The sequence below is a fragment of the Phyllostomus discolor genome, chromosome 5 (assembly GCF_004126475.2).
Source record: "Phyllostomus discolor isolate MPI-MPIP mPhyDis1 chromosome 5, mPhyDis1.pri.v3, whole genome shotgun sequence".
Classification (NCBI taxonomy): domain Eukaryota; kingdom Metazoa; phylum Chordata; class Mammalia; order Chiroptera; family Phyllostomidae; genus Phyllostomus; species Phyllostomus discolor.
The window spans coordinates 23642933-23669822 of record NC_040907.2 but is presented as its reverse complement, the minus strand read 5'-3'; the positions used below and the strand labels follow the sequence as shown (position 1 = coordinate 23669822).

At 35.2% G+C, this 26890-nt stretch overlaps 1 protein-coding gene across 5 annotated transcripts in view; it reads right to left on the bottom strand.

Moving 5' to 3' along the window:
* Positions 1–498: 498 nt before the first annotated feature.
* Positions 499–26890, bottom strand: part of AGO3 (argonaute RISC catalytic component 3) — a 103236-nt gene continuing 76844 nt past the window's right edge. For all 5 annotated transcript variants that reach the window (XM_028512136.2, XM_036025770.1, XM_028512141.2 and 2 more), the window contains 8 exons: positions 24848–25032; positions 14045–14204; positions 12642–12732; positions 9887–10081; positions 8972–9106; positions 6997–7098; positions 4330–4529; positions 499–3766 (listed from right to left, as the gene is read on the bottom strand). In XM_028512136.2, the coding sequence (XP_028367937.1) occupies positions 3658–3766; positions 4330–4529; positions 6997–7098; positions 8972–9106; positions 9887–10081; positions 12642–12732; positions 14045–14204; positions 24848–25032 (1177 nt within the window). In that variant the 3' untranslated portion in view covers positions 499–3657. The remainder of the gene's footprint in view (positions 3767–4329; positions 4530–6996; positions 7099–8971; positions 9107–9886; positions 10082–12641; positions 12733–14044; positions 14205–24847; positions 25033–26890) is intronic.

The window sequence follows — 26890 nt, the reverse complement described above, 5'->3', positions numbered from 1 at the left end:
TGTAACCCGGGTATATCAGGACAACACTCCAACCAACTGAGCTACCTGGCCAGGGCAAAAGGTAAAATAAGAAGAAATAAAGGACATTTTTACTTCTATGAAAATATGCCAAAACCAGAACTGAGGAGGCTGAGGTACCTTTTTTCAAAACTGCTAAAAGTAAAACTCCGTATTTCTAAAACAAATAAACACTATCCTGGTATTAAATTGAAACTAAAATGGCAGCACCCTTTGTTACCTTGGTAGTTCGTGTTCTTAATTATTACTGAGGGGAAAAAAGAGGGGGTTCTAACACTAGCCTTGAATTCTGCTCATCTCCTTACTGTTTGGTGTACTTAACTGTCAGACTCTACTTAAATAAATATAGCAGCTACAGTATTATAAATGTATGGTCCTCAATGCCAGTAACTTGAGACTATAATATAATAACATGTATCAGCACTTTACACAGACTCATTTGCTATCCAGGATATACATTAAACTCCCAACTCTTCTTTGCATGAACATCAATTATACCAGTTGCTAGAACTGACATTTTAAAGTCACTCTGATACTGTACATCACAGACAACAGCAGACCAAAACTTAGCATTGATTATATAGTTAGTGAGTGAGGGCAGAACAGAAAAGTCGCTATTGAGTTTCATGGCCATTACATTCAGAACGATCTTTTTAAAAAATAAAAATGGTCAGGAATTCTACACCAGAAGTGCAATAATAATTAAAACAAAATTCAAAAAGTACTTGCCTCTTACTCTTTTATCTTAAAATTCTAAGTACAATGTTTCTTCTATGTAAGTGTGACACACTAATTTGTTAGTAAGCAAAATAGAAATATACTCTACATACTCTTTCAAGTTAACCAACTTTAAACTAAACTAATAATGTTTGAAACTGTAAGAAACCGTAAAAAAGAACTCACTTCAAAGGTAAAGCTTTGTATTTAAAAAATATTTGTTTTCCTTTGTAAAAGTCCTCCCAAATACATTTAAATTATGGGCTGCACTCTAGTGCATGTGACACGAAATAACTGAAAAAAAAAAAAAAAAAATTAGGTAAAGCAGTAAATAGCAAAGGGGTATCTACAGTTCTTCACTGGGCCCTAAAGTTTCCCACATGAATCTGCGTAACTCTCTCTGATAAAGGGAGATGTTTTACTCACACTGAGCAAGCACACAGCAAACAAAGTTTTTACCACCTAGAACACACAATTTTCTTCCCTTGCTCATGTTGCTGACTACTATATTCAGTGAATTTTCAATGTAAAAAAAAAATACATGCTTTATAGGATTTTTTGGAGGAGAAGGGGGTAGGGTTGAGAGAAAAAATGTATATACTGTACTATACAAATATTACCTCATGTAAAGAGCTTTGAAACAGTGTTGTAAATTGCATTTCAGACACTCCAATATAATAAACATACAAAATACAGTACTTTCTTAGTTTTCTGAGAGAGGGACAAAAGATTTCATAACTGTTGGAGGACATGGGCTCAGATTTTAGGCTCAAAATACAGTAACTGGCAGTTAAGAGTGGGTTACAGGTGAGAGAGAAACTACAGAGCTAAACTAACCCATTCATTTTCATGAACAGATGACATTTGGAAAGGTTAACGACAATGCCCCCTGGAAACAATCTGTAATAGTTATACTCTGAACCAGTGCAAAAGAAGAGTAAAATGCAATTTTCGTGAGTTACAAAGTGCAAAGTTCCCCTGAATCCAATGTTACTGGTGAACTTGGTTTTGACAGCTTTATAGTACTTTTTAATATCTTAAAGTGAAATCCATCAAACAAATTTTGCAATACTTTCCCCCACATTTCAGTTATTAACTCATTTAAAATAACTGAAGTCCTAACTTCCTTTGTCACCATAACCCTAATTTTAAAAGGAAAGTTACACTGGTAGTAAATTGGCAAAAATATTTTTTAAAATATTACATTTTCCTGACTCATCTTAATAAATGAAAATGGGCCCCTAACCAGTATGATTCTTCCATAAACATGATTCATTTTCAAAGAATTTAAATATCTTCTAAATTTTAATCTATTCATGATCATTTAGGTCAAAGTTCAACTTTATTTTTAATATTCAAGGTCAGACTTGCTTTAGATTTGAAAATAAAGAAAAACTTTCCTTCTGAAATTAAGGCTGTATCACTCTGCTCTTTCAAAACTGCGGAGGTGCCTGCTCCAACACTGTCTGGGGCAGAGTGTCAGACAGACACAGCTTTCCTTTCTAACGGCTTATTGCACGAAAAAATAGCAAAAACAGGTGGTCAGTTCTTAAAATAAACATGATTATATTTCTATAAAACATGTTGCCAATACAGTTCTATAATCATTAAAGCACTACTCTAATAAATATAAAAGAAAAGGAAGCTATACTTCAAAATACATACATATATATTTATATATACACACGCATATATATAAAAATATATATATGAAAATCACATTAAGGTATGAGAGGCAGCAAGTAAACTAGCAAAAAAAAAATTTAACTCGAACAACTCCTTCTTTCTCTCACTCCAATTTCAGAGGTCTCAACCCTACAGAGTTCTAATCATTTAAAATATTTACCCTTTAAAAAAATCCTTTAAGGGATTTCCATGTATAACCCACAGAAACAGAAGGCTTTAGAATACATATCACTTACAGAGAGAGAGTTATAGTTCTGACAAGATTTTATATTTATAGCAGCTTTAACAAACTCACTAAAAAAAAAAGAATAGGTTGCTACTGCTTATGCACACCTTGCACAAGTGGCAAATGTAAATTCAGAGCAGGAGGTGGCAGACGCAGACTCTCACAAAAACATACACACACACACACACACACACACACATAAAATAACTGCTTCTCAAGAAAGTAATATCAAGAGTTGAGGACTTAATATTGTGTATGAGACGAGAGAGGAGTGGGTGTGCAAAATAAAAGTCTACTTTGTGATGCTTCATATTCAAATGAATCAGATACACAGACATTTGAATGTCACTGGTAGCATTAAGGAAAAAAAACGTAGGTGATGAGGCAGGGGAGGTAGAGTGAGAAATAAAAGTGGTGGTGAGCAGACAATAAAAGGGAAAGAAATTTCCCAATGGAATGAATTATAAAATATATACAAAGAACATATATATCTATTATCAAGGTAGATCCAGATATATATGTATATGAAGTATACATGTATACACTTAAAGTATACACAGATACTTTTTACAAGAATACATGAATGCACATTAATTTTTTCACACACATAATTATGAACAATCACTGATTATTCATACAGGTGTGTTTTTTTTAAATTATCATTTACCTTTTCTTTACTTTTTTTGCAAAGATAGTTGTGCTGCCAAGCAACTTGAGGTAAAGGCATTAAAAGGGTTAGACTATAGAAAGTGAAAACAAAACAATGGCGATACTTCCTACAGGAGACCGCACAGAAAAGCAGTTGGCTGGTTTCATATTGCATAATGGTGCTGTGTTCCTTGATGAAGTAAACAATCTTCCTTGTATCAACATAAAAATCAGACCCTGGTCCCCACAGTGTTGGTTTCTGTATGGCTGGAGGCATCCCCACTCAACAGATTCCATGGAAACATACGTTGTATGTCAATTCATCTTTCAGTTCTTCCTTTCAGAGAATACTCTCGGATTTTTTAAGCAAAGTACATTGTGCGTAAGGTATCTTGGTGAATCTGTACAGCCTTGGCAAGAGCTTGTGGATCGCGTCCATTGCTCTGTCCTGAAACGTGACTTCCTTCAGCACTGTAAGAGAATTGGCAATGAACACACACACAAACTCTACCTGATGTCATAATTCTGAAAAACATTATTTATTGTAGAGAAGTTCCAAATTTTTTTTAAAAACAGAGGCAGGTATAATTATCTCCTACATGTCTATCACCCAGCTTCAATAATTAACTCAGGCCAATTTTACTTCTCTCACCTGCCCAGGATTATTCAGAAGCAAATCCAAGATATCCTATAATTTTGTTGGTATATACCCCTTTAATTATCAATAATCTCTCCCTTGAGTTAATTTGGTAGAGCAAGTAAATCACTATGTCATTCTGTCACTAACAAGCTTAGACTGCACATTTTAATGGGAACCCTTATTTTGAGCAATCAGTTCTATCACTGCTCTTCATATGGGTCACTGACTCTTCTAATAGCGCATGCAACTTTAATTGTAAATGGCACCTCTAGGCTTATGATAAACAGAGAGGCACATACTTACATGAAGACAAAGAAATTTCCCAAGAAAATCCTAACATGCAGGCCATATATGAATTTGGGCAAAAACCTGTTTTGTTATGCTTTTATATTACCTGTCATGTTCCTTGTCTACGAGATGATATCTGGCTCTGAATGCCACCAGGTGAGCATAATACGCTGGTGCAGGTATAGAAACAGAACGTGTACAGCGCACGTAAGTGTGGCAGAGCTGGTAAGTTAGCAGCTGAAGTTCATCTGCAGTAAAGCAGTTATCATCCCATAAAACATGATAGTGTGAAGGACGGCTGGTACCCTACAGAAAAGGCAATGACATACTGTTGATTTCTAAACTTCTAAATAAATATTCAGCTCAGACTAAGTTATATAACAAGTCAGCTTTGTACATTAGCAAAACATATTCTAACTTAATAGTCAATTAAAAAAACATTTAGTTGATTCTGGGTATACAATAAAAAAAAGTGAAAGCAGTGACCTGAACAGACATCTGCACACCTATGTTTAAAGCAGCATTATTCATAATAGTCAAAAGGTAGAAGCAAACCAAGTGTCCGTTGATAGGTGAGTGAATAAACAACCCATTATATGGATGTGGTATATACATACAATAGAATATTAGTCAGGAAGAAAGGTCTGATACATTCTTCAACATCAATTAACCTTGGTGACATTATGATAAATGAAATAAATCAGTTTCAAAAAGACAAATATATGATTCACTGATCTAAGGTGCCTGGATACCTGTAGTAGTCAATTTCATAGAGACAGAAAGTAGAATAGTGGGGCTGGGGAGAGGGGGTATGGGGAGTTAGTGTTTAATGGGGACAGAGTGTTGGGGAAGATGAAAAATTCTTAAGATAGATGGGGATATGGCTGCATAACAATGTGAATGTACTTAATGTACACTTAAAAATGGTTAAAATGGTAAGTTGTGTGTTATGTATATTTTACCATAATAAAAACACCAAAACATTTACTTGAGCTCCTATGTATTAGTTACTATGTTAGGTAATAGGGGCTTCAAGAAAAACAAAGTCAAAGATTTCCTGTTTTTTTTTTTTTTTTTTTCTTAAATTGACTGATTGATTGATTGATTGACTGATTGACAGAGGGGAAGGGAGGGAGAAAGAGAGGGAGAGAAACATCAGTGTGTGGTTGCCTATGAGGTGCCCTCCACTGGGGACCTGGCCCACAACCCAGGCATGTGCCCTGCCTGGGAATCAAACCAGTGACCCTTCGGTTTGCAGGCCTCTTCTCAATCCACTGAGCCACACTGGTCATAGTCTGTTTTTTTTTTTAAAACAAAATTTACAGAGGCCTAGAGACAGAGCATCTATAATTACAAAATAACTAATAAGTGGCATTAATACTGCTGGCATTTAACCTGTAAGAGATCACCAAGGGCCGTAATTGTAGGGGTAAGCATTGGCTTTTCACCGAGTAGGGAAGGGGTGAGATTTGGCCTTTTTGGGGATGTTGGGGTGAAGAGACACTAGAGAGAAGGAACCACCTTAACCAAAGCAGAGGGGGCATAATTTTTCACGGTGTATTTGGGGAATGGCTACCAGACCAATATGAACAAAGTATGGTGCATGATGGGAAAAAGATGGAGTTGAAAAGAAAATTTTGAATCAGACTGAATGACATGTTTAGGAATTTGGGCTTTCACCTGTAGGTGGCAGAAAAAACACCACAGTTTGTTTTTTTACAGGAGAGCTTTTAGGTATGATGAGATTGAGGTTTTATAAAAATAACATCAGCAATAATATGAAGACAGATTAGAAATAGGAAGAGACTGAAAGCAAAGGAAGCAATTAAGGAGGCTGTTGCACTAATTTTGGTGTGAGATAATGAAGGTGTGAACTAAGGAAATGGCAGTGGCAAAAGAGTAAAGGAGAAGATTAGCTTGTACTTTAACAATATTTGTTTGTCAAATATTTTGCAAGATTTTGGGGATAAAATTCAAATTATTATCAAATTTACCTCCTCTAAATTATGTTCTCCCCTAAAGAATGTATACATAATATATTGTCCCTTCACACACATTCAGTATTTACTAAACACTCACTATATGCCATGTCCTGTATCAAGGTGCCACCACACAGTAATGAATAAGACACATTCTAGAGATGAGACAGGTAACATAGAAATAAAACCATAAAAAATTGAGCTATAAAGAGAATTAAAGTTTTTGGTTAAATTCATTGAGGATATATTCCTGTCTTGAAGATGCATTTGCATTATCAGTGGTATCCAGAAGTTCCAAAATAAAAAAAAATCTGCTCTAACCAGCATTTTCAAAATTTATTTGAACAGAGAACCTTTTTTTCCCCTCATTTGTGGTATTTATTAAAAAGTCATAGCAGCGGTGTTCCATGGGATACATGGAGGGAAATACTAGGCTCAAAATGTACTGTGATAATGTAGATATTATTTCTAGAAGGTCCTCTCAATTTCGTTTTTAATTACTCTCCACGAAAATGTACAACACTGATTGTAAAGAGGAGCAGATACAAGAATACAGGCTCTGTCTCTGCTTCTGGGAAGTCTAAGCAGCACTGAATTAAATAGAAATAAGTCCCTCTCAAAGTAAGAAAGGGGAAGAAATTTATTTATTGAAAGTTTCATCTAATTTCATGTGGAAACAATCTGGGGTACAGAGAAGGGTATTCCTCTCTCCTTTTTCTGAGATTAAAAAAAGGTATACATATTAATGGACATTCCTGAATTAAAATATTTCACCCAAGTGTTTGTTGGCTTACCTGTATTCCTGCGTGGCTACAGAGGTAAAAATCAAACTCATATGGGTGTGTAATGTCTGTGTCAACCGTTGTTCCAGCTGGGATATTGCCACTTCTTCCAACCTGGATTTATTTGGTCAAAATTTAAACAAAACAAATGTAAAAAATGTGTCTAAAAGCACTTTTAAAAATATATAAATATATAGGCTGATCCCACAATTCACTAATTTCAGCTTGAAATATTACTTAAGCAGGCATTAACAGGAGACCTTATTCTAGTCCTGGTTACTACTATTCTTAGTGTTGCTGAAAGTGAGAGATGATGAACAAAAAGTTATTAGTTCTTACTATATGTTTAGCTGGTAGTTGATCCCAGCATGGGTTGAAAACCTGAAAAAATTTTTTCAGCTTACTTTACTCCAATTTATGGTACTTGTGCACAGCAAGTACTCATGAGTGTGTAATTTATGAAAATTAGCATTTTCCTCGAAGAACACTATTTTTAGAGAAAGAATGCTGACCATAACATCAACAACAGTCAACGTATTATAACCCCTTTTGTCAGGCACCCTACGTACATTATTTCTAATCCTGATAGCCCTGCAAGTCAGGTATTATTCCCGTTTGTTTGCGGAAACTAAGACTAGGGAATATAAAATAATTTGCCCACTTGCATACAATGAAGGACAGACCTGGGAGTCAAACACAGAAATGACTGCAAAGGCCCTGTTCCTTTTATTTTGCACTAGCAGTTTCAATATACTGTAAGGAAACAGACACCATGATTTTCTCTTGAGTAGGTATGTGAATAAGATGGTTCAAAATAATGGAAGGGTTATTAATAAAACACTTTAAAATACATACAAAGTCTGTCTGGAAAAAGTCCAGCCATTGTTAATATGATGAGAATGGTTTGAGCGACCTCGATGTAACCTGGTAGCCAAGGAGAGTGGACTGGAATGCACATGTGTGAACAATGATGACTTCACTGTATTAGTCGGTGGGGGTGGTAGATGCTATGGAGTATGCATATGCACTATGTGGCTGGCACATTAAAAATGACTGTAGAGCAACGAATCTGCATCAGATTTTGTGTTAAGCTTGAACAGAAATGGATGATTCAGATGGCCGCGGCTATGGGTAACAGGTGAGTGGCAGCTTCATCACAACAATGCGCCTCATGCATCATGCCTCATGTCTTGTGCAGAGTTTTTTTGGGCAAAATATCAAATCACCCAGGTGACTCAGCCCCACCTACAGCCCAGATTTGGTGCCCTGCGACTTCTGACTTTTCCCCAAACTAAAATCACCTTTGAAAGGGAAGAGATTTCAGACTGTTGATGAAATTCAGGAAAATATGATGGGGCAGCTGATAGGGATCAGGAGAACTGTGTGAGGTTCCAAGGTGCCTACTGTGAAGGGGACTGAGGTGTCACTGTCTTATGTACAATATTTCTTGTATCTTCTTTGATAAATGTCTGTATTTTTCATAGTGCATGGCTGGATACTTTCTGGACATATCTCATATACGTCCATCCCCTAATTATAAAAATACATACATTAAAATATAGAAAAAATTCTGTGAATTTCTAAGAAATCATTATTTAAAAATTAGTCTGTAAGAATTTCCACTAATCACTTTAGAAAGCCCCTAGCTTTTAAAAAAACTAATTTTTACAAGGTATTTTCAAAAGAGAATGTACCTTTCTTCTTTTAACATTTAAGGACATTATGAACAGAAAGAAAAAAATCTAAAACTGAGTTTCTTCACAACAGAAAAGCATGAAAGGAATGTGGAACATTTAGAATGTTACCAGAAATTCTAGAAAGTTAAAAAATTTTAAGTATTAACCTATCTTGATGATTCTATATTCACAGTCTTAGTTGAATCTGCTACCATACAGTAGAAACTTGGGTGTTGGCAGAGAGCCTTTGTGTAAAGTACTATGTTAGATCAAGTTGGCTTATGCTAGTATGACAACGGATGTAAAATTACCCTTTCTGTCCTATCAGCACAAAATAACCGAGTGTGATGTCTCTTCTGAACTACAATGTAGGTTATTCCAGGTTGATAGTCTTTTTCCAAACTGATGCAGGCTTCTCGAATTGCTAGTAGTTCATAATATAATACCTAGAGTAGATGAAATGGAAAGATTTGATATAGTCAGCCGTTCTCTTACACACATTTCAAAGTAAGATAATTATTTAGTCTCAGTATTCCTTTCTTTCTTCCTTTTTGTTTAATAAAGACTTTATTTATTTTTAAAGAGAGGAAGGGGAGGGAGAAAGAGAGGGAGAGAAACCTCAGTGTGTGGTTGCCTTTCGAGCATCCCCCACCAGGGACCTGGCCTGCAACCCAGGCATGTGCCCTGACTGGGAATCATACCTGCAACCCTTTGGTTCCCAGTCTGGCACTCAATCCACTGAGTCACACCAGCCAGGGCTATTTCTTTCTTTTTTAAAAATTATTTATTTATTTTTAGAGAGAGGGGAAGGGAGGAAGAGAGGGAGAGAAACACTGATGTGTGAGAAAAACATCTAATAGCTGCTTCTCATAATCCTAACAGGGGACCATGCATGTGCCCTGAATGGGAATTGAACTGATGACCTTTCAGTTTGTGGCATGACACCCAACCCACTGAGACACACCAGTCAGAGCAGTCTCAGTATTTCTTAATCTCATGTATTTCATCTTATCTATTAACAGCAAACAGTCTTAGCAACCTAGGCTTACATATCCATAGTAAACATTTTAGAAGGGAAATCTCTAAGGAAGCAACAAATTTTGACTTTAGGAACTCTCAACTTAATTAAGGCGTCTAACTTCAGAACTAGATACCATATTATAAACATAGTATCTGATTTAACCATAATATGATGAGATCCCTCATCATATTGGCAAGCAACCAACCTGCCTAAACTGTCCCTCTGAAACACCATCCCGATAGAAGATGATTCGAGTAGGTTTGAACCGCGTTGACTTATAAAATTGAATGAGAAGTTCTCGGACCATGGAGGCCAAGTCCTGGATGATCTCCTGTCGGGGTCTCTGAACTCTTACTGTAGCACAGTATCTGCTTGGGTGGGCATCCATACTCCCTACAACCTAAGTTGGAAAAGTAAAGAAAAAGAAAAATTAAGATTATCAAAACTACATGGATATGAACTTACTGCAATAAAAAAAATTGAAAGAAAGTACATGGATTTCATTTAGATTTATATATATATATTTTTAAAGATTTTATTTATTTATTTTTAGAGAGGGAAGGGAGGGAGGGGAAGAGAGAGAGAGAAACAGAAACATCAATGTGCGGTTGCTGGGGGTTCTGGCCTGCAACCCAGACATGTGCCCTGACTGGGAATCGAACCTGGGACACTTTGGTTCCCAGCCCGCGCTCAATCCACTGAGCTAAGCCAGCCAGGGCTAGATTTATATATTATTTTAACAAAAAACAGATCATTCCTAGTGAAGAACAAAATAAAAGGCCTAGTACAGGGTCAAAACTTATTTTCCCATAAGAAGGGTGCACTTCACATTGAACAATTAGATACTAATTTCTGGATGTTGCTAGTAGACCTAATGATTAGCAAGGGGGGAAAAGAGACAAAAGATGTACATAAAGACAGTAAGATAAAGGAGATAAGTAAAAGAGACGACCCATGCAAACCCCTGATTTCTCTTTATATCTTTTATACTTCAGGAAGCCACACCACCAGAAACCATACTGTAGACTTTGGCATCACCTCAGAAATGCTATGTTTCACAAATTTTATAAGAATTTTACCTCTTTTACTGCAATGTCCTAGACCAGAAGGCTTGAATCCATAGTCAAGTTTTAGTGTGATGTACTTATGTTTTCTATCTAGGACTTAGGGAAACTAACTTCCTGTTAGGTGTATCTTATTCATTTGAAACCAAAGCATGGAAAATTCTTACGTTTTTTCTTTTGTCTTAGATTAGAAAATAGTCAAGCTTTTACAAAAATGAACCAGAACTACTTGCCTACTTATTTATGTACATGAGGTGGTATCTCCTTTTATTTCATCTCATATATATATATTTATATTTAGTAGTGAGATACCATATATTATATATAAATATTATATAAATACATTATATACATTATATTGAGATACATTATACATTATATAATATATATTTATATATAATATATAGTATCTCATTACTAAATATAAATATATATATATAAATATATAAAGAACTGCATAGTATCTCATTACTAAAAAATAAATCTATACCCCTTCTGATGGCACAAAAAGCCTCTCAAAAGCATACTGGCCTCACAGGCTGCTATACTACACTTCAATTCCTTGCATTTTTCAACATTCTCCAAATGCACTAGGTTTTGGCAATCTAAATTTTAATTTCCATCACAATCAAGGTAATGTGTATTATACTATATGACATTTATTACTTGTATTTGTTTCTCACACTAGTCTTTAAGTTCTTGGGAAAAGAAGCCATACATCAAAAAGAATCAGTTAATAAAATCTATTTCCAAGATCTCTAATAATCATAAAAGTGGATATTTGGTGGAAAGAGGTTTAGTAGAAAAGGACAATGATTACCCAGAAGCCCAAAAGAATTCCAATATGTTTAGACTTCCTTTTCTTAGAAAAGGGCCTCAAAATAGCAAACCCAAATTAAGTCTTGAATTCCTTTTTTAAATCATTTTATCTTTTATAAGAACATTTTTATGAATATCAAATGGCTCACTACCATCTCTAAGACACTTGAAATTAAACAATTCATCCATAACTATAAGAATACAAAGCACCATAATTTATTAATATATAAGTCAATTTTCTTCACTAATGAAAATAGCTTTTGAATATGTAATATTCAAAAGAGCTTTTTAAATATGTAAAAATTTTAATGTTACTATCATTTTCAAAGATAAGTAAGATTTATCAGATTGTTAAAACTTAAAATTTATATAAAGATTATTATAATGGATAATGAAAAAATACAAAAATCTTACAGCTTAATTTCTAAAATTTACTAAATATTCCTAAAATATGTTGACATTTGAAAACACTGGCAGTTGTTAAAATGAAGCAATTTTCAAGTTGGGTAAAATATTATCTGGCTTTCTGTGGTTTATAAGAAAGACACTTAAAAGAACTGACAACAGAATGGTTACAGGCATAGAAATAGGCAAAGCTACAGCAGGCAGATGTTAAAAGTAGGAGCGGCAGTATTAAAACGAAGAATTCAAGTGCAAAGTATTAAAATGAACAAAGGTGGAAGATATTTTAGATAGAAAAATCTCCAACTACCTATCTTAAATATAATGTATCTTTCTGTATCAAAGTCACCACTGAAATACATAAACAATCTCTTTGAATTATAAAAAGTAACTGAAAACATAAAATCATGGAGGGGTTTAGACAAATTAAAGTAGGAAACAGAAGATTTGAGCAATATAATTAATAAACTTGATTTAATAGCTATATATGGAAACTGTAGCCCCAAACCAGAGCAGAATCATTCTTTTAAAAAATCTAAAGAACTTATGAAAGTTGACTCTCTTTATATTTATAAAAGTTGGTTTCAAAGAAACTATCATTAAAATTCAAAAATTGAAACCAAAGTACTGATCTTCTAAACTTTAGGTAAGATAAATCTGCCTGATGATACTCACAGCAGCAATAGAAGGCTTCTTCCCATCACCAGCTGGTGGATGAGTGACATCTGCTCCCAAAAATATCACTGGTTGCTGGAACACAGAAGGTCTTAAACACATTTTAAAAAAGAGTTAGTCATTAGTCAATCCATTTTTTCATTATCCATTTAACTGTTTCATACTACTGGAACACAACTGCAAGCTGCTGACACAGCACAGAGGAGGTTCTATACAGACAGCTTCATAGGCCTCAAATACTGACAGCATTATTCCCTTAACTCATGAATCCCCCCAGTCAGTGAAGTAAAAGCTGTCACCGTGGGTCTACCCAGTGTCTTATTCAGAGCAGTTTTCTGCCTGAAGTCTTGGTGATGGTGGTTGCAAAGGCCAGCTGCTGCCAGTGTTCCTCGTAACAGGCATAAAATGCTAAACTTCAAATTAATCCACCGATTTGTACTAATTTTTGTTGAATCTACTTACGTTTTTAGTTTATGTAATCTCTTTAGGAGAAAAAGAATCATTCAACTATACACTGAAAGGGATTACTACTCCCCATTCTATGGCCAAAAGTATAAATTTGAGTAACATAGTTACCGTCTAAAGTAGTTCATTTTATTTCTGGAACTATATCTTTTAAGATTCAAATGATTGTTTCTTAGTTCTTGGGATTGTTGATAACATTCTATATTCATTCCATTTGCAAATCTCTCATATTTAATAAGGATAGGAAGTAGAGGCAGATGGAAAAAGGGGGAAAAAAAGAACTTTTATGTTAAACATATATCCTTAATGTAATACTTGTTTGTATGCCTAATGGTCAAGATATTTAACCTTTTAAAGCCCTAGTTGCTTTAGCTATTAAAAGGAAACTTGCTGTTCAATTCTCCAAGTAACAGCTTCTTCCCCAGCTCCTGTTTCTAGCTTATTATGTGTCATACTTCCTAACAGCTCCTAGACATGATGGTGACCCAACAGTACCATCTGCTCTCCCACTGACTGCAGCAAGGATTGATACGGTTCACTTAACTGATCTATTGAATTAACATTGCTCCCCATCCCCCCAGGCCCTCCACTCTTCCCCCACTTTCCAGGTAAACAGCCACATGACATTAGCTTGAAGATGACCATCAAATAACGAAACAATTCTTCAAGCTGGGCTCTCCAGTAAGAAATAAGTAAAGCTTTCAATACTTTCTAGCTAGGCAAGAGGTATCTTGCATACTAAATGAAAATGGAGGTAAGAGGGGATTTCCACAAGAAAATCTCTTAATCTTGCCAATCTAAACTCTTAACTTTTTGCCAAGGTGTCTACTTAGAATCATCAAAGTGGCTTCTTACACAGATGATAGATATTGTAATATGCAGAAAAACTGAAATACTAAAAATAATGAATATTTTATTAAGTGAATAGCTTAACTTACCTTTGATGAGGTACAAGAATATTATTGATCCCTCCGAGTTTAACATTTATCTTTAGGCACAGGTTTGACAGAGTTTGAGGGGATGTTTTTATTACATTCTTTACTTGAACACACTGTGTAGCCATACCCAAAAGTGTATCTCCTACACGTTTCACCTCCGCTATGGAACAAATACAGATATGTCTCGTTAGAAAAAAGGTCGAACTTTACTGAAAATTAAGCTGCTGTGTTTCTCCCCTTGAAATACATTACTGTATTACAGGGTAGCAAAAATTATACCAGTACTAAAACAATGCTGCTATAACGTAATGTATGCTGCTTTGAAGATCAGCTTAAGTATTTACTGATAATTTTTCCAGTTGTTTTCTTCTTGGTATAAGAAAGTTTATTTTTACTAGCATAAAAAAAACTATAGCTGACAGGTATGGCTTAGTGGATTGAGTGCCAGCCTGTGAACCAAAAGGTCGCTTGTTTGATTCCCAGTTGGAACACTTGCCTGGGTTATAGGCCAGGTCCCTGCCAGCTGGGGGCATGAGAGAGGCGACCAATCGATGTTTCTCTCCCTCTATTTCTCCCTTCCTTTCCCTCTCTCTAAAAAAAAAAAAAATATATATATATATATATATATATATCTATATATATATCTATATATCTTTTAAAACTATAACCACAATTGAAAAAGCATAAAGAAAAAAATCATACATAAATCCCTTATTAGTATTTTACTGTCCTCTCTTCCAGTAATTTTCTCCATTTATATGATTTTAATGCAGTTATAATCCTATTCTCTAACCTGTAATTTAAAAATACACAGGTATTACAGTGGAAGGAATAAAAGGCCCCTATTTATTTCCCCTTCTCTGCCATTAGACTACCATACAGAATTCAGTGTATATAACTTCTTATATATAAAACACACAGAATTTTAAAATAAAAATTGAGAACATACTAGATATTCCATTTTGCAACTTGTCATTTTCACGTAATAATACAGTATGTTCTTATAGTTATCCTGTTTTTAAATGCCATAAGGTATCATATACTGCTTGTTTCAGTTCTCATTATTTCAAATGATGCTATGAGTAATACCCTTGTATGTTTATTTTTGTTTGGTTGTGAAACCATAGCTTCAGAATAAATTTCTACAAGTAGAATTAGGGGTCAAAGGTATATATATATTTAACATTTTCATAGATATGACAAAATGGCCTCTTTAAAGATTCATTCATCATTCAACAAATATTAATGCACACCTAATACATGCTAATATTGTGCAAGGTTCTAGATATACAATAGTGAGTCAACAGAGACACTGTGGCTGTCTTCACGAAGCTTTTAGTATAGTCGGAGAAAACTAGTTAAATTACAACTCAAATTTAACATTACAACTGTGAAAGCAACATAAAGGAGTGGTGCAAGGTGCTATAAGACAATACAAGTGAAAGAATTAGACCTTGTCAAGGAGGTCAGGCAAAGCTTTTCCCAAGGAAGGGATGTTTAAGCTTAAATTCACAAGAGTGTACATTTGCTTGGTGAAGGGTGGAAAGTGGGTTATGAGAAGCAATACAGGTAGAAGGAAGGGGATGAACAAAGAATTTCTGTGGGTGGGGGGAAAGCATAAAGTGAGACAAATCCTAAAGAGTTATAAAGTCATGATTTGAACATGCAAATCCTTGGAAGATTCACTTAAATATTAATTTTATCAATTACATAATGAAAAATGATTAAAGTGGGGGTGATAGAAAAGGAGATAAAATCAGATTTATATTTTAAAAAGACCACCCTGGATGCTGGTTATAGCTCTAATATGTACAAAGGCTTGCAAGTCATCACTCCTGTTCTCACAAGGCAACAGCTATACAAACTGAAAATCATTGACTTTTCTTAGATCTATCAGAGAACTGAGTTCACAGAACAAACTACCACCCCAAAACAGGGGCATACACAGAATCACATTCAAGATCAGCTTATTACAAGCAGAAGCTGATGAAGCCAGTAACTGGTAGGAACAATTAACAGTAACTCCCATAATTCAAGAAGAACAAAACAAATAAGCCACTTAAAAAGTAGCCAAAGGACTTGAATAGGAATTTCTTTGAAGATATACAAATGTCCAACAAGCACATGAAAAGATGCTCCACATCACTAATCATTAGGGAAATAAAAACCCAAACCACAATGAGATACTGCTTCAACACTCAATAGGATGGCATAAAAAAAAAGGAAAGTAAGTGTTGGCAAGGATGTGGAGAAACTGGAACCTTTTGTGCACAGCTGGCAGAAATGCAAGATGGTGCAGATGCTGTGAAAAATAGTATGGCAATTGCTAAAAACATTAAACACAGAATTACCATATGATCCAGAAATTTCAATTCTGGAAATACATCCAAAAGAAGTAAAAGGATTGGAACAAACAGCTGCATACCCATGTTCGAAGCAGTATTCTTCACAATAGCCCAAAGATGGAAGTAATCCAAGTGTCCACTGATGGATGAATAGATAAACAAAATGCAGTATACACATGCAATGTGACATTATTCAGCTTTAAAAAGAAAAAAATGCTGACACATACTACAATATGGATAAACAAACCTTGATGGTATTATGCTAAATGAAATAAACCAGTCACAAATATTGTATAATTCACTTAGATGAGAAAACCAGAACAGTCAAATTCAGAGAGATGGAAAGAATGGTAGTTGTCTAAGGTGAGGGAGGAATGGGAAGTTATTGTTTAATGGGTACAGAGTTTCAGTTAGGGATGATGAAAAAGTTCTGGAGGTGGATATTGGTGATGGTCATGTAAGAATGTGAATATACTTAATGCCACTAAACTGTGTACTTGTTAAAATGGTAAATTTTGTGTTATATATATACTATCCCACACAGAATATAAAATTCTGACACATGTTACAACATGGATAAACCTTGATGACATTATGCTAAGTGAACTAAGCAAGAAAAAAAAGGATAAATATTGTATGATTATATTATATGAATTTACCTGGAATAGTTAAATTCATAGAGAAAGAAAGTAAAACAGAGGCTACCAGAAGTTGATGGGAGGGGGAGTGGGAAGTTACTGTTTAATGGGTACAGAGTTTTTGCTTGGGATTATAAAAAAGTTCTGGCAGCCCTGGCTGGTGTAGCTCAGTGGATTGAGCGTGGGCTGTGAACCAAAGCATCGCAGGTTCGATTACCAGTCAGGGCACATGCCTGGGTTGCAGGCCACAACCCCCAGCAACCACACACGGATGTTTCTCTCTCTCTCTTTCTCCCTTCCTTCCCTCTCTAAAAATAAATAAATTGTAAAAAATCTTTAAAAAAAAGTTTAAAAAAAGTTCTGGCAATGAGTAGTGGTGATAGAATGGATAATGGGTAAGTAGCGATTCACAACAATGTAAATATACTTAAAGCCACTGAATTGTGTAGTTGTAAATTGTTAAAATGGTAAATTTTATGTTATGTATATTTTACCACACATGCACACAAGAATTTGTTTAAAAGAAGTTAACCCAGGAATACTCCCACGAAAACAGCACATCAGAAGGAATAAAAACCATGATCAAAGCCTGACACCAAATGACTGACTTAAGGGAAGCCACCACCTCTATAAACATGAGACAAATGCAGAGATCCTAGGGCTCAGGCAAAAGAAGGCAAGACTACATACAGAAGCAGCTGAAACACAGGTAGCAGTACTCAGGACACAAAAAATGAAATAAAAGGAAGTGGCAAATGATGAGTTTTTCCATGAGAAAAACTATTGGGATAAAGGGTTTAAAAGGGCTGGGTTTTTTTTGGTAATTGTTTATTTATTTAAAGATTTTATTTATTTATTTATTTAAGAGAGAGAAGGGAGGAAGAGAGAGAGAGAGAGAGAGAGAGAGAGAGAGAGAGAGAGAGGGAGAGAGAGAGAGAAACATCAATGTGCAGTTGCTGGGGGTTATGGCCTGCAACCCAGGCATGTACCCTGGCTTATTTATTTATTTTTAAAGCAGGGAATGGAGGGAGAAAAAGATGGAAAGAGGGAGGGAAACATCAATGTGTGGTTTGATGCCCCCCTACTGGGGATCTGGCCTGCAACCCAGGCATGTGACCTGACTGGGAATGGAATCGGTGATCCTTTGGTCAACAGGCTGGCACTCAATCCACTGAACCACACCAGCTAGGGAGTAAAAGGGCTGTTTTTTAAAATAAGAATTGCAGAAAGCTTTAACACTTGAAACCATATGGTGGTAATTTGATTTACAAACACACATTAAACAATTAAATGACTTTTTAAAAAATGAAGGAGAAATACGTTCTCAGACAGATAAAAATGAAGGGAATTTGTTGACAGTAGATTTGCTTATAAGAAATGGTAGTTTTTCAGAAAGAAGGAAAATTATATAGGTCAGAGAAGAATAAATAATATTTAAATAAACTCTTACTTTCTTATTCTTAAATAAATAGGTAACTATTTTAAATAATAATAATGTTTTGTTTGATTATAGCATATGAATAGATAAAATGAATAACAGCAATGTTTTAAGGGACAGGAGCGAAGAATTGGAAATATGTTGTCATAAGGCAACTACACTATCTGTGAAGAGGTACAGAGTTATTTGAGAGAGGACTTAGATCAGTTGTAAGTGTATATTGCAAACTCCAGGACAACCACCAAAAAAAATTTTTTAAACAACTAAATTTGGTCCTGGCCAGGCAGCTTAGCTGGCTGGAATGTTGTCCTGATATACCAAGGTTGCAAGTTCAATCCCTGGTCATGGCACATACAATAATCAACCAATGAATGCAAAAACGGATAGAGTGATGAATTGATCTCTCTCTCAAATCAATAAAAAGAAAAATAAAACAAGTATAACTGATATGTTAAGAGAGGAGAGGAAATGAAATAATTAAAGATGCTAAATTAAAACCAGAAAAGGCAATAACAGGGGAAGATAAAATTAAGAACTAACTGCATATTGCCTTCAAAAGAAAAAACAAACCTTTAAATACAAGGACTCATTAAATCTTGGCTGGGTGGCTCGGTTGGAGCATCATCCCATACACAAAAAGGCTGAGGTTTCAATCCCAGGTTAGGGCACATACCTAAGTTTCAGGTTCAATCCCCAATTGGGGCATGTATGGGAGGTAACTGATCCATATTTCTCTCTCACATTGATGTCTCTCTTTCTCTCTCTTTCTGTCTCTCCCCCTCCCTTCCTCTCTCTCAATAAACATATCCTCAGGTATGGATGAAAAAAAAAGTTTAATTAAGGACATATTAAAAATAAAGCAAAACCAGAAGATATATCATGGGAACACAAGGAAAAGAAAACTGGAATAGCTGTATTAGTTTCACACAAGGCAAACTTCAGATTTAGAATTATCAGGGAGAAAGAGGGACATTACACAGTGGTAGAATGCTCAATTCTCCAAGAAGACATAACTATCTTGAGCATGTCTGCACCTAACAAAAGAACGTCAAAATAAGTGAGGCAAAAATTGATAACACTTCAAGGAGAAAAAGACAAATTCACTATTATAATGGAAACTTCAACACCCTTTTATTGGTAATTGACAGACCCAGTGGTCAGAAGATCAGTGAGAATACAGTTGACTTGAACAGCAGCATCAATCAACTGACTCTAGGAGACATCTACAAAATATTTTATCTACTAACAGCAGAAACACATTCTTCTCAAGCTCACATGGAACATTCACCAAGATAGATCTCATTCTGTTCCAAAAACACACCTTAACAAATAGAAAAGAATAGAAATTATACATAATGTGGTCTCAGATCACAATGGAATTAAACTAGAAAACAATAATGGAAAGATAGCTGAACAATCCCCAAATATTTCTACATTAAATGACATGATTCTATGCAACACATAAATCAAATAAGTCTTAAGAAATTTAAAGACATTTGGAACTATATGAAAATGAAAAACAATGTATCAAAATCTGTGGGATCCAGTGAAAGCAATGCTTAGAGGAAAATTTACAGATTTTAGTGCATTTATTAGAAAAGAGGAAAGCCCTGGCCAAATAGCTCGGCTGGTTGAAGCATTGTCCCAATGCTCCTAGGTTGCAGGTTCAATCTCTGGTCAGAGCACATGCAGGAAGAAACAAATGAATGCACAGATCAATGGAACAACAAATCAATGTTTCTCTCTCCCTCCCCGCCTTCCTCTCTCTCTCTCTAAAAATCAACAACAAAAGATTTTTTTAAAAAGAAAAGATCTAAAATCAATTTTCTATGTTTCCACCTTAAAGAAAATAAGAACAATATAGTTCTAAAACAAGCAGAGGAAAGAAATTAATAATTAGAGTAGAAATCAATAAAGTTGAAAATAAGAAATCAACAGAAAAAAATCAACAAAACCAAAAAGCTGGTTCTTTGAAAAGACCAATGAAATTGATAAAACTCTAGCCATATTAATCAAGAAAAGGAGAAGACACCAATTATTAATATCAGAGATGAAATACAGACCATTGCTATTGGTCCCATTGACATTTAAAAGATAATAAAAGAATATTATGAAACTCTAGGCCCACAAATTTGATAACTTACATAAACTGGACCAATTCTTTGAACGACATTACCAAAACCCACACAGAAAACTAGATAGTCGGAATACGTCTGCATCTATTAAAGAAATTAAAGCAATAATTAATAAACTTCCAAAGAAGAAAGTACCAGGCCCAGATGGTTCTTCTGGTGAATTCTGCCAAACATTTAAAGAAGACATGATACCAATTCTCTACAATTACATCTAGAAAACAGAGGCAGAGGAAATGTTTCATATCTTATTATACAAGGCCAATATTACCCTAATATCGAAACCAGATAAAGACCAGACAAGAAAGACTATAGATCGATATCTCTCATAAACATAGACGCAAAAATCCTCAACAATGAAGGACGCATGGACAAAACCAAGAAGAAGGGTGGAAGCTAGGGAGGGAGGTGGGTTTGGCTGGGGTGAGGGGAAAATGGAGACAACTGTAATTGAACAATGATAAAATAATAAAAAAAAAACCCTCAACAAAATATTAGCAAATTGAATCCGAAATTGTATTGGATTTTATACCATGATCAAGTGGGATTAATACCAGGTATGTAAGGCTGGGCTCAACATTCAGAAATCAATTACTCAATCCCATTAAAAGACTAAAATGAAAAACCAGAGGATCGTATCAATAGATACAGAAAAAAGATATGGCAAACTCCATCATGCATTTATGATAAAAACTCTCAGCAAACTAGCATTCAGGGCAACCTCTTCAACTAGATAAAAAACTACAGAAAACCTGTAGTTGCCATCATGCTTAGTGCTAAGAAACTAGATGCTTTCCCCTAAGATCAGGAACAACGCAAGAATGTCTCCTCTCACTACCCCTATTTAACATCATACTAGTATACATGCAAAAGTCAACTGCTTTCCTAAATACCAAAAATAAACTGGAGTTTAAAATTAAAAACACAATATGACTTACATTAGCACAAAAAGAAAAAAAATAGATACTCATGTCCATACAAAAACTTGCACACAAATGTTTACAGAAGCATTATTTATAATTGACAAGAACGGGAAGCAATCAAAATGCCCTTCAATAAGTGAATGGTTAACAGGCTGTTTGCAGTCCATCCATACAATGACAAATTTTCAGCAACAAAAAGAAATTATTCATTAAGCCACAAAAAGATATGGAGGAGCATTAAATGCATACTGCTAGGTGAACAAAGCCAATTAACAAAGGGTTAATGACCCAACTATACAACAGAGCCTGATGACCCAACTATACGACACTTCAGAAAAGGTAAAATTATGAAAACATAAGAAGACCAGAGGCTGTCAGGGGTCTGAGGAGAGGGAGGAAGGGCAGGAAGGAGGGATGAACACACTGGGGACTTTTGGCACAGTGAAACTGTTCTTTAAGATACTGTAATAGTAGATTCATGACGTTATGCATTTATCAAAATCTACAGACCTCTACAACACAAAGAATGAATAAACTGTGGAAATATTTTAACAATTTATCAATATTGGTTCATTAAATGTACCACACTTATACAAAATATTAATAGTAGGAAAAATTGTGTATATAGTAGGGAGGGGAGGCATATAGGAATTTTATATTATCTGCTCAATTTTTTTGTAAATCTAAAACTGTTCTAAAAAATAAAATTTAGCTCTTTTCCTCCCTGGCTGCTTGAAGACGGGCCACCATCACCAATGACACAGTAACTATCTGGACCACAAGTTCATGAACAACAGACTACTTCAGCAGAAACAAGTGGTCATCGACGTCCTTCACTGTGAGAAGGCAACAGTACCTGAGACAGAAATTTGGGGGAGATGAGCCAAAATGTGCAAGACCACACCAGACGTCATCTTTGTGTCTGGATTCAGGGCCTGTCTTGGTGGTGGCAGGACAACGGGCTTTGTCACAATGTGTGGTTCCTTGGATCACACCAGGAAAAACGAGCCCACAGACTTGCCAGACACTCTGCATGAGAAGCACTCGGGAGCACAGAGGGAGGAACACAGGAGCAAAACGAGAAAGTCAGGGGCCTGCGCAGGCCAGCGCTGGTGCCAGCAGAAAGTGATGCTGGGCAGCGGGAGTAAGGATTCCTCAGTGACTGCCTGTGTGAGTGTGCAGATTTTTCGTGACAGGACTAATAAACTAAGAACTTTAAAACATAAATACAATAAAATCTATTAATTAAAAATATCACCCTGGAAGCAGTGTACAGAATGGACTAAAAGGGAAATGGAAAGCAGGCACGAACACCAGTTTGGAGACTGTTAATACCAACATTTCTTTACATCAACAGTTTAGGAGAGTGTATATTTAATCACACCTTTGCCAAAAATGAGTGTTATAATTCTTGGTGAAAATAACTTATTATAGTTCATATTCTTTAATGACTAATGAGGCAGAGCACCCTTTTATGAGATAATTGACTAGTTGTTTTTCTGTGTTATGTCCTGTGTCTCTTTTTCAATTTTTATTCTTTTTCTACTGACTTTACAAACTCTTTCAGCTTAAAACCTCTGTATTCTGTCACAACTTAAAAAACCTTTTGAATTTATAACCATCATTTTAAATCACTGCATAATATTTCATCAACATACTATAACTTACCCATCGATTAAAACCAGTTCTCAGTAGTTTTAAGATTTTATTTTTAGAGAGAGGGGAAAGGAGAGAGAAAGAGAGAGAAACATCAATGTGTGGTTGCCTCGCTTGTGCCCCCTACTGGGGATCTGGCCCACAACCCAGGCAGATGCCCAGACCTGAATTGAACCATCGACCCTTTGGTTCACAGGCCAGTACCCAATCCACTAAGCCACACCAGCCAGGGCAGTTCTCAGTATTTTTTCAATATTACACATATTACCAAAATTTCGTGCATAGAGATTTTTCTACATTATGAATTCTTCCTTTGAATATATTTTTGAAATTGGAAATACTGAAATGCAGACTAAAAAATATTTTTATAATTTTAATGGGAAGAATATTATCAATTTTAATACATCAACAAGGGATTAAAATGTTAGATTCATTGCATACTCACAAGCACTAGGTATTATATTATTTAAATATATTTGCTAATTTAGTATCTAACAATTTTGCTTTTTATTAATTTGTACTTTAACTCCTGGTAAAAACTAACATTTTCTCATATATTTACTTGTTTTTTCTTGAGAAATTTTGGCTTATATTCTTTTTTTTCAAGATTTTATTTATTTATTTAGAGAGAGGGGAAGGGAAGGAGAAAGAGAGGGAAAGAAACATCAATGTGTGGTTGCCCCTCACATGTCCCCAATTGGGGACCTGGCCTGCAACCTAGGCATGTGCCCTGACTAGAAATTGAATGGGTTGCAGGCCCACGCTCAATCCACTGAGCCACACCAGCCAGGGCTGGTTTATATTCTTTGCATGCTCACCTAAAAGTGTAATTCTTTTCTTTGTTGAACACTGTAACATACCTGTAAGAATATTTCAACTAATAATAAACTACTCTTTTATTGTCTCCCCTTACTGCAAATATTTTTCACTTTCTACTGGTTTCCTTTCAATTTTAGTTATACATTTGTGACATACAGCGATTTTAATTTTTATGCCATCAAATGTAATAACTCCTTTGTGAATGTTTTGATAATTTCTAAGCTTTACTGATTGTACTCCATTCAGTAGTTTGAAAATTATACTTTCTTTGTGTTTTTCAATGATTCAATGATTTATATTTAACTCACTAATCTCACAAGACTTTAATTTGTTTATAATAATGGCTAATAAAGACCAAGTTTTTAGTATATGACAGGTGCTATTTTAGGCTATAACATGTAAACTTATTTAATCCTTACAACTACCTTGTAGGGATCAGGTATTAGCATCCCAATCTCACAGATGAGGAAACTAAGGTTTAAGTAATTCATCTGGATCATACACAGGCACTATACCCATCAGTAACATGGGTATTAAGCAGTCTAGTCTAAGTCCAGAACCAGAGTCTGACTCCATAATCACTACATTGTACTGGTAATTTTTAATAACAATTCTCCCCATAACCATTATTTTGTAATGCCTACTTTAATTACTGAAGTTCTTTTCACAGGGTTTCTTCATAGACCATTTAGTTTGCCCTCCTGATCTGTCTTTTTAGAGTAACAGTGTATGTTTTAAATACTGTAAGGTATAAAATGTCTCAATTTTTTAAACTTTTAGGATATGTTTTAGCATAATTTTAAAAGGAGTGTGATATAACTGAGGAAAAATGCAATCTTAAGATATCCTTACCATACACTGGCGTCTTCCCTGGCAGGATGACGATAATGAGCTGCAGCCCTGAGTAGGTGTTCTTGAGATGCCGGAACATGGGCTCCACGCTGTCTGCCCCCTGCGCGTATTTGCAGAAGCAAGGCTGGCCCTGGATGGGCATCCCCGCATCCTTGGAAATCTTCCGCAGCTGGTCTGTGAAACCCCTAGGAGGAGAAAACACTAAAAATAAAACCTTTGTCTAGTCATTAACACCTACAAAGTAGTAATAGAAAGTTTGGGAAGGGAATGGAGAATGAATCAAAGATTGATGTGCTCCATAAATGAAGAGGTCACCAGACCACTGATGTTAAGGACAATGTGGGTTGGTAATTTATTTTGCAAATTAACACTAACACTACTTTTATGTGGCATTTTGGTAGTTTATAAAGAGCATTAGTAACAAAGTATGCTGGTTAGGAGCTCAGTTATAGAGTTGCCTGAGAGGTTCTAATCCTAGTTCTGTTTCTTACTAGCTATGAAATTTTAGGCAATTTTTTCCAGTTTCTCTCATCTGTAAAATGATTACTTTAAGAATACGGTTGGTGTGCAGATTAAATGTGATAATACATGCAAAGCACTTAGAACACTGCCCAAGACATTAAAATGATAAATTTAAGCTATTATACATTTTCTAATTTGATCCTGACAAGATTCATAAGAAAGTGGTAGGTCAGGTATTACTTCCATTTTATAGATCAGGAAACAGTTTCAGAGACATTAAATATTTGGCCAAAGTCAAATGGTAGAGTCAGAACTCTGACCTGGTCCTGAATTTCGCTCCAAAGTATTACCTTTCTCAAACTAAGATATTGGGAAAGACTGTGCCCTCAGAAAACATTACCCCCCCCCCCCCCCCAAAAAAACCCCTCAACATTTAAAAACAAATTAGGCAGGCAGCATTTTTAATGTACTTTTATCCATACTGGAAAAAAACCCCAAAAGGCTAATAATTTCATATTTAAACAAAATTCTGCATTTAGCCTAGGATAAATGAGTAATGATGTCAAGATTTAACAATAACTTTGCTTTTAAAACAAATAAGGCCTTGGGGGGAGAGGGTGGGTGGAGGTGGAAGAGGGTATGGGGGAATAAATGGTAATGGAAAAACACAATAAAAAATAAAAAAATTAATCCATTCAATGAAAAAACAAAACAAAAATAAGATCCTAAGTCAAGGATCTGAGTTATCTTTGATCAAAAACACTCCAATCCCATTAGGACAGAGATTAAGTGTGTAGAAATCCCCTTCTCCATTTTCTTATTCATGTTTAATTCAAGGAGTACAAAGGTGAATACTTTCAGTCAGCCTAAGCAAGAGCCATAACCTCAATGATTATGAGACTTCTGTCAAGCCATGAATAACAAATGTAAAAGGAAAATAACTCTAAGCTTGAAAAATAATTGGAGGATTTTGCTTTGGTCTCTGGAGGTTAAGTAAGATAATCGTTGCATTGTAGTTGCAACTGTCCTTGTGACATTTCACTTGAAAGCAGGGGGTTATGCCCTGGCTGGTATAGCTCAGTGGATTGAGCACGGGTCGCCTGTTTGATTCCCAGTCAGGGTACATGCCTGGGTTGTGGGCCAGGCCCCCCAGTGGATGGTGCACGAGAGGCAACCACACACTGCTATTTTTCTCCTTCTCTTTTTCCCTCCCTTTCTCTAAAAATAAATAAAATCTTAAAAAAAAAAAGAAAGCAGGGGTTTAAAAACTTTAGAGAAAAGTATAGTAAGTGAATCTTAAATCATACATTTAGAGATTTCAAGCTAATAAAAAGAAGTGAACAGAGTTAAATAGAAAAAAATCTTTATTTTTCATATAAGAAAACAAGGTAGATTTTGAAATGACTTGTGTACATTGGTCTCTAAATCACTTAACAACTATTCATTATGGGCATACTTGATAGGATCTACTAATAGAGAGTTTTAAAAAATTTATTTTATTCATTTATTTTTAGAAAGAGGGGAAGGGAGGAAGGAAGAGAGGGAGAGAAAGTTTGATGTGCATGAGAGGAACAGCCATTG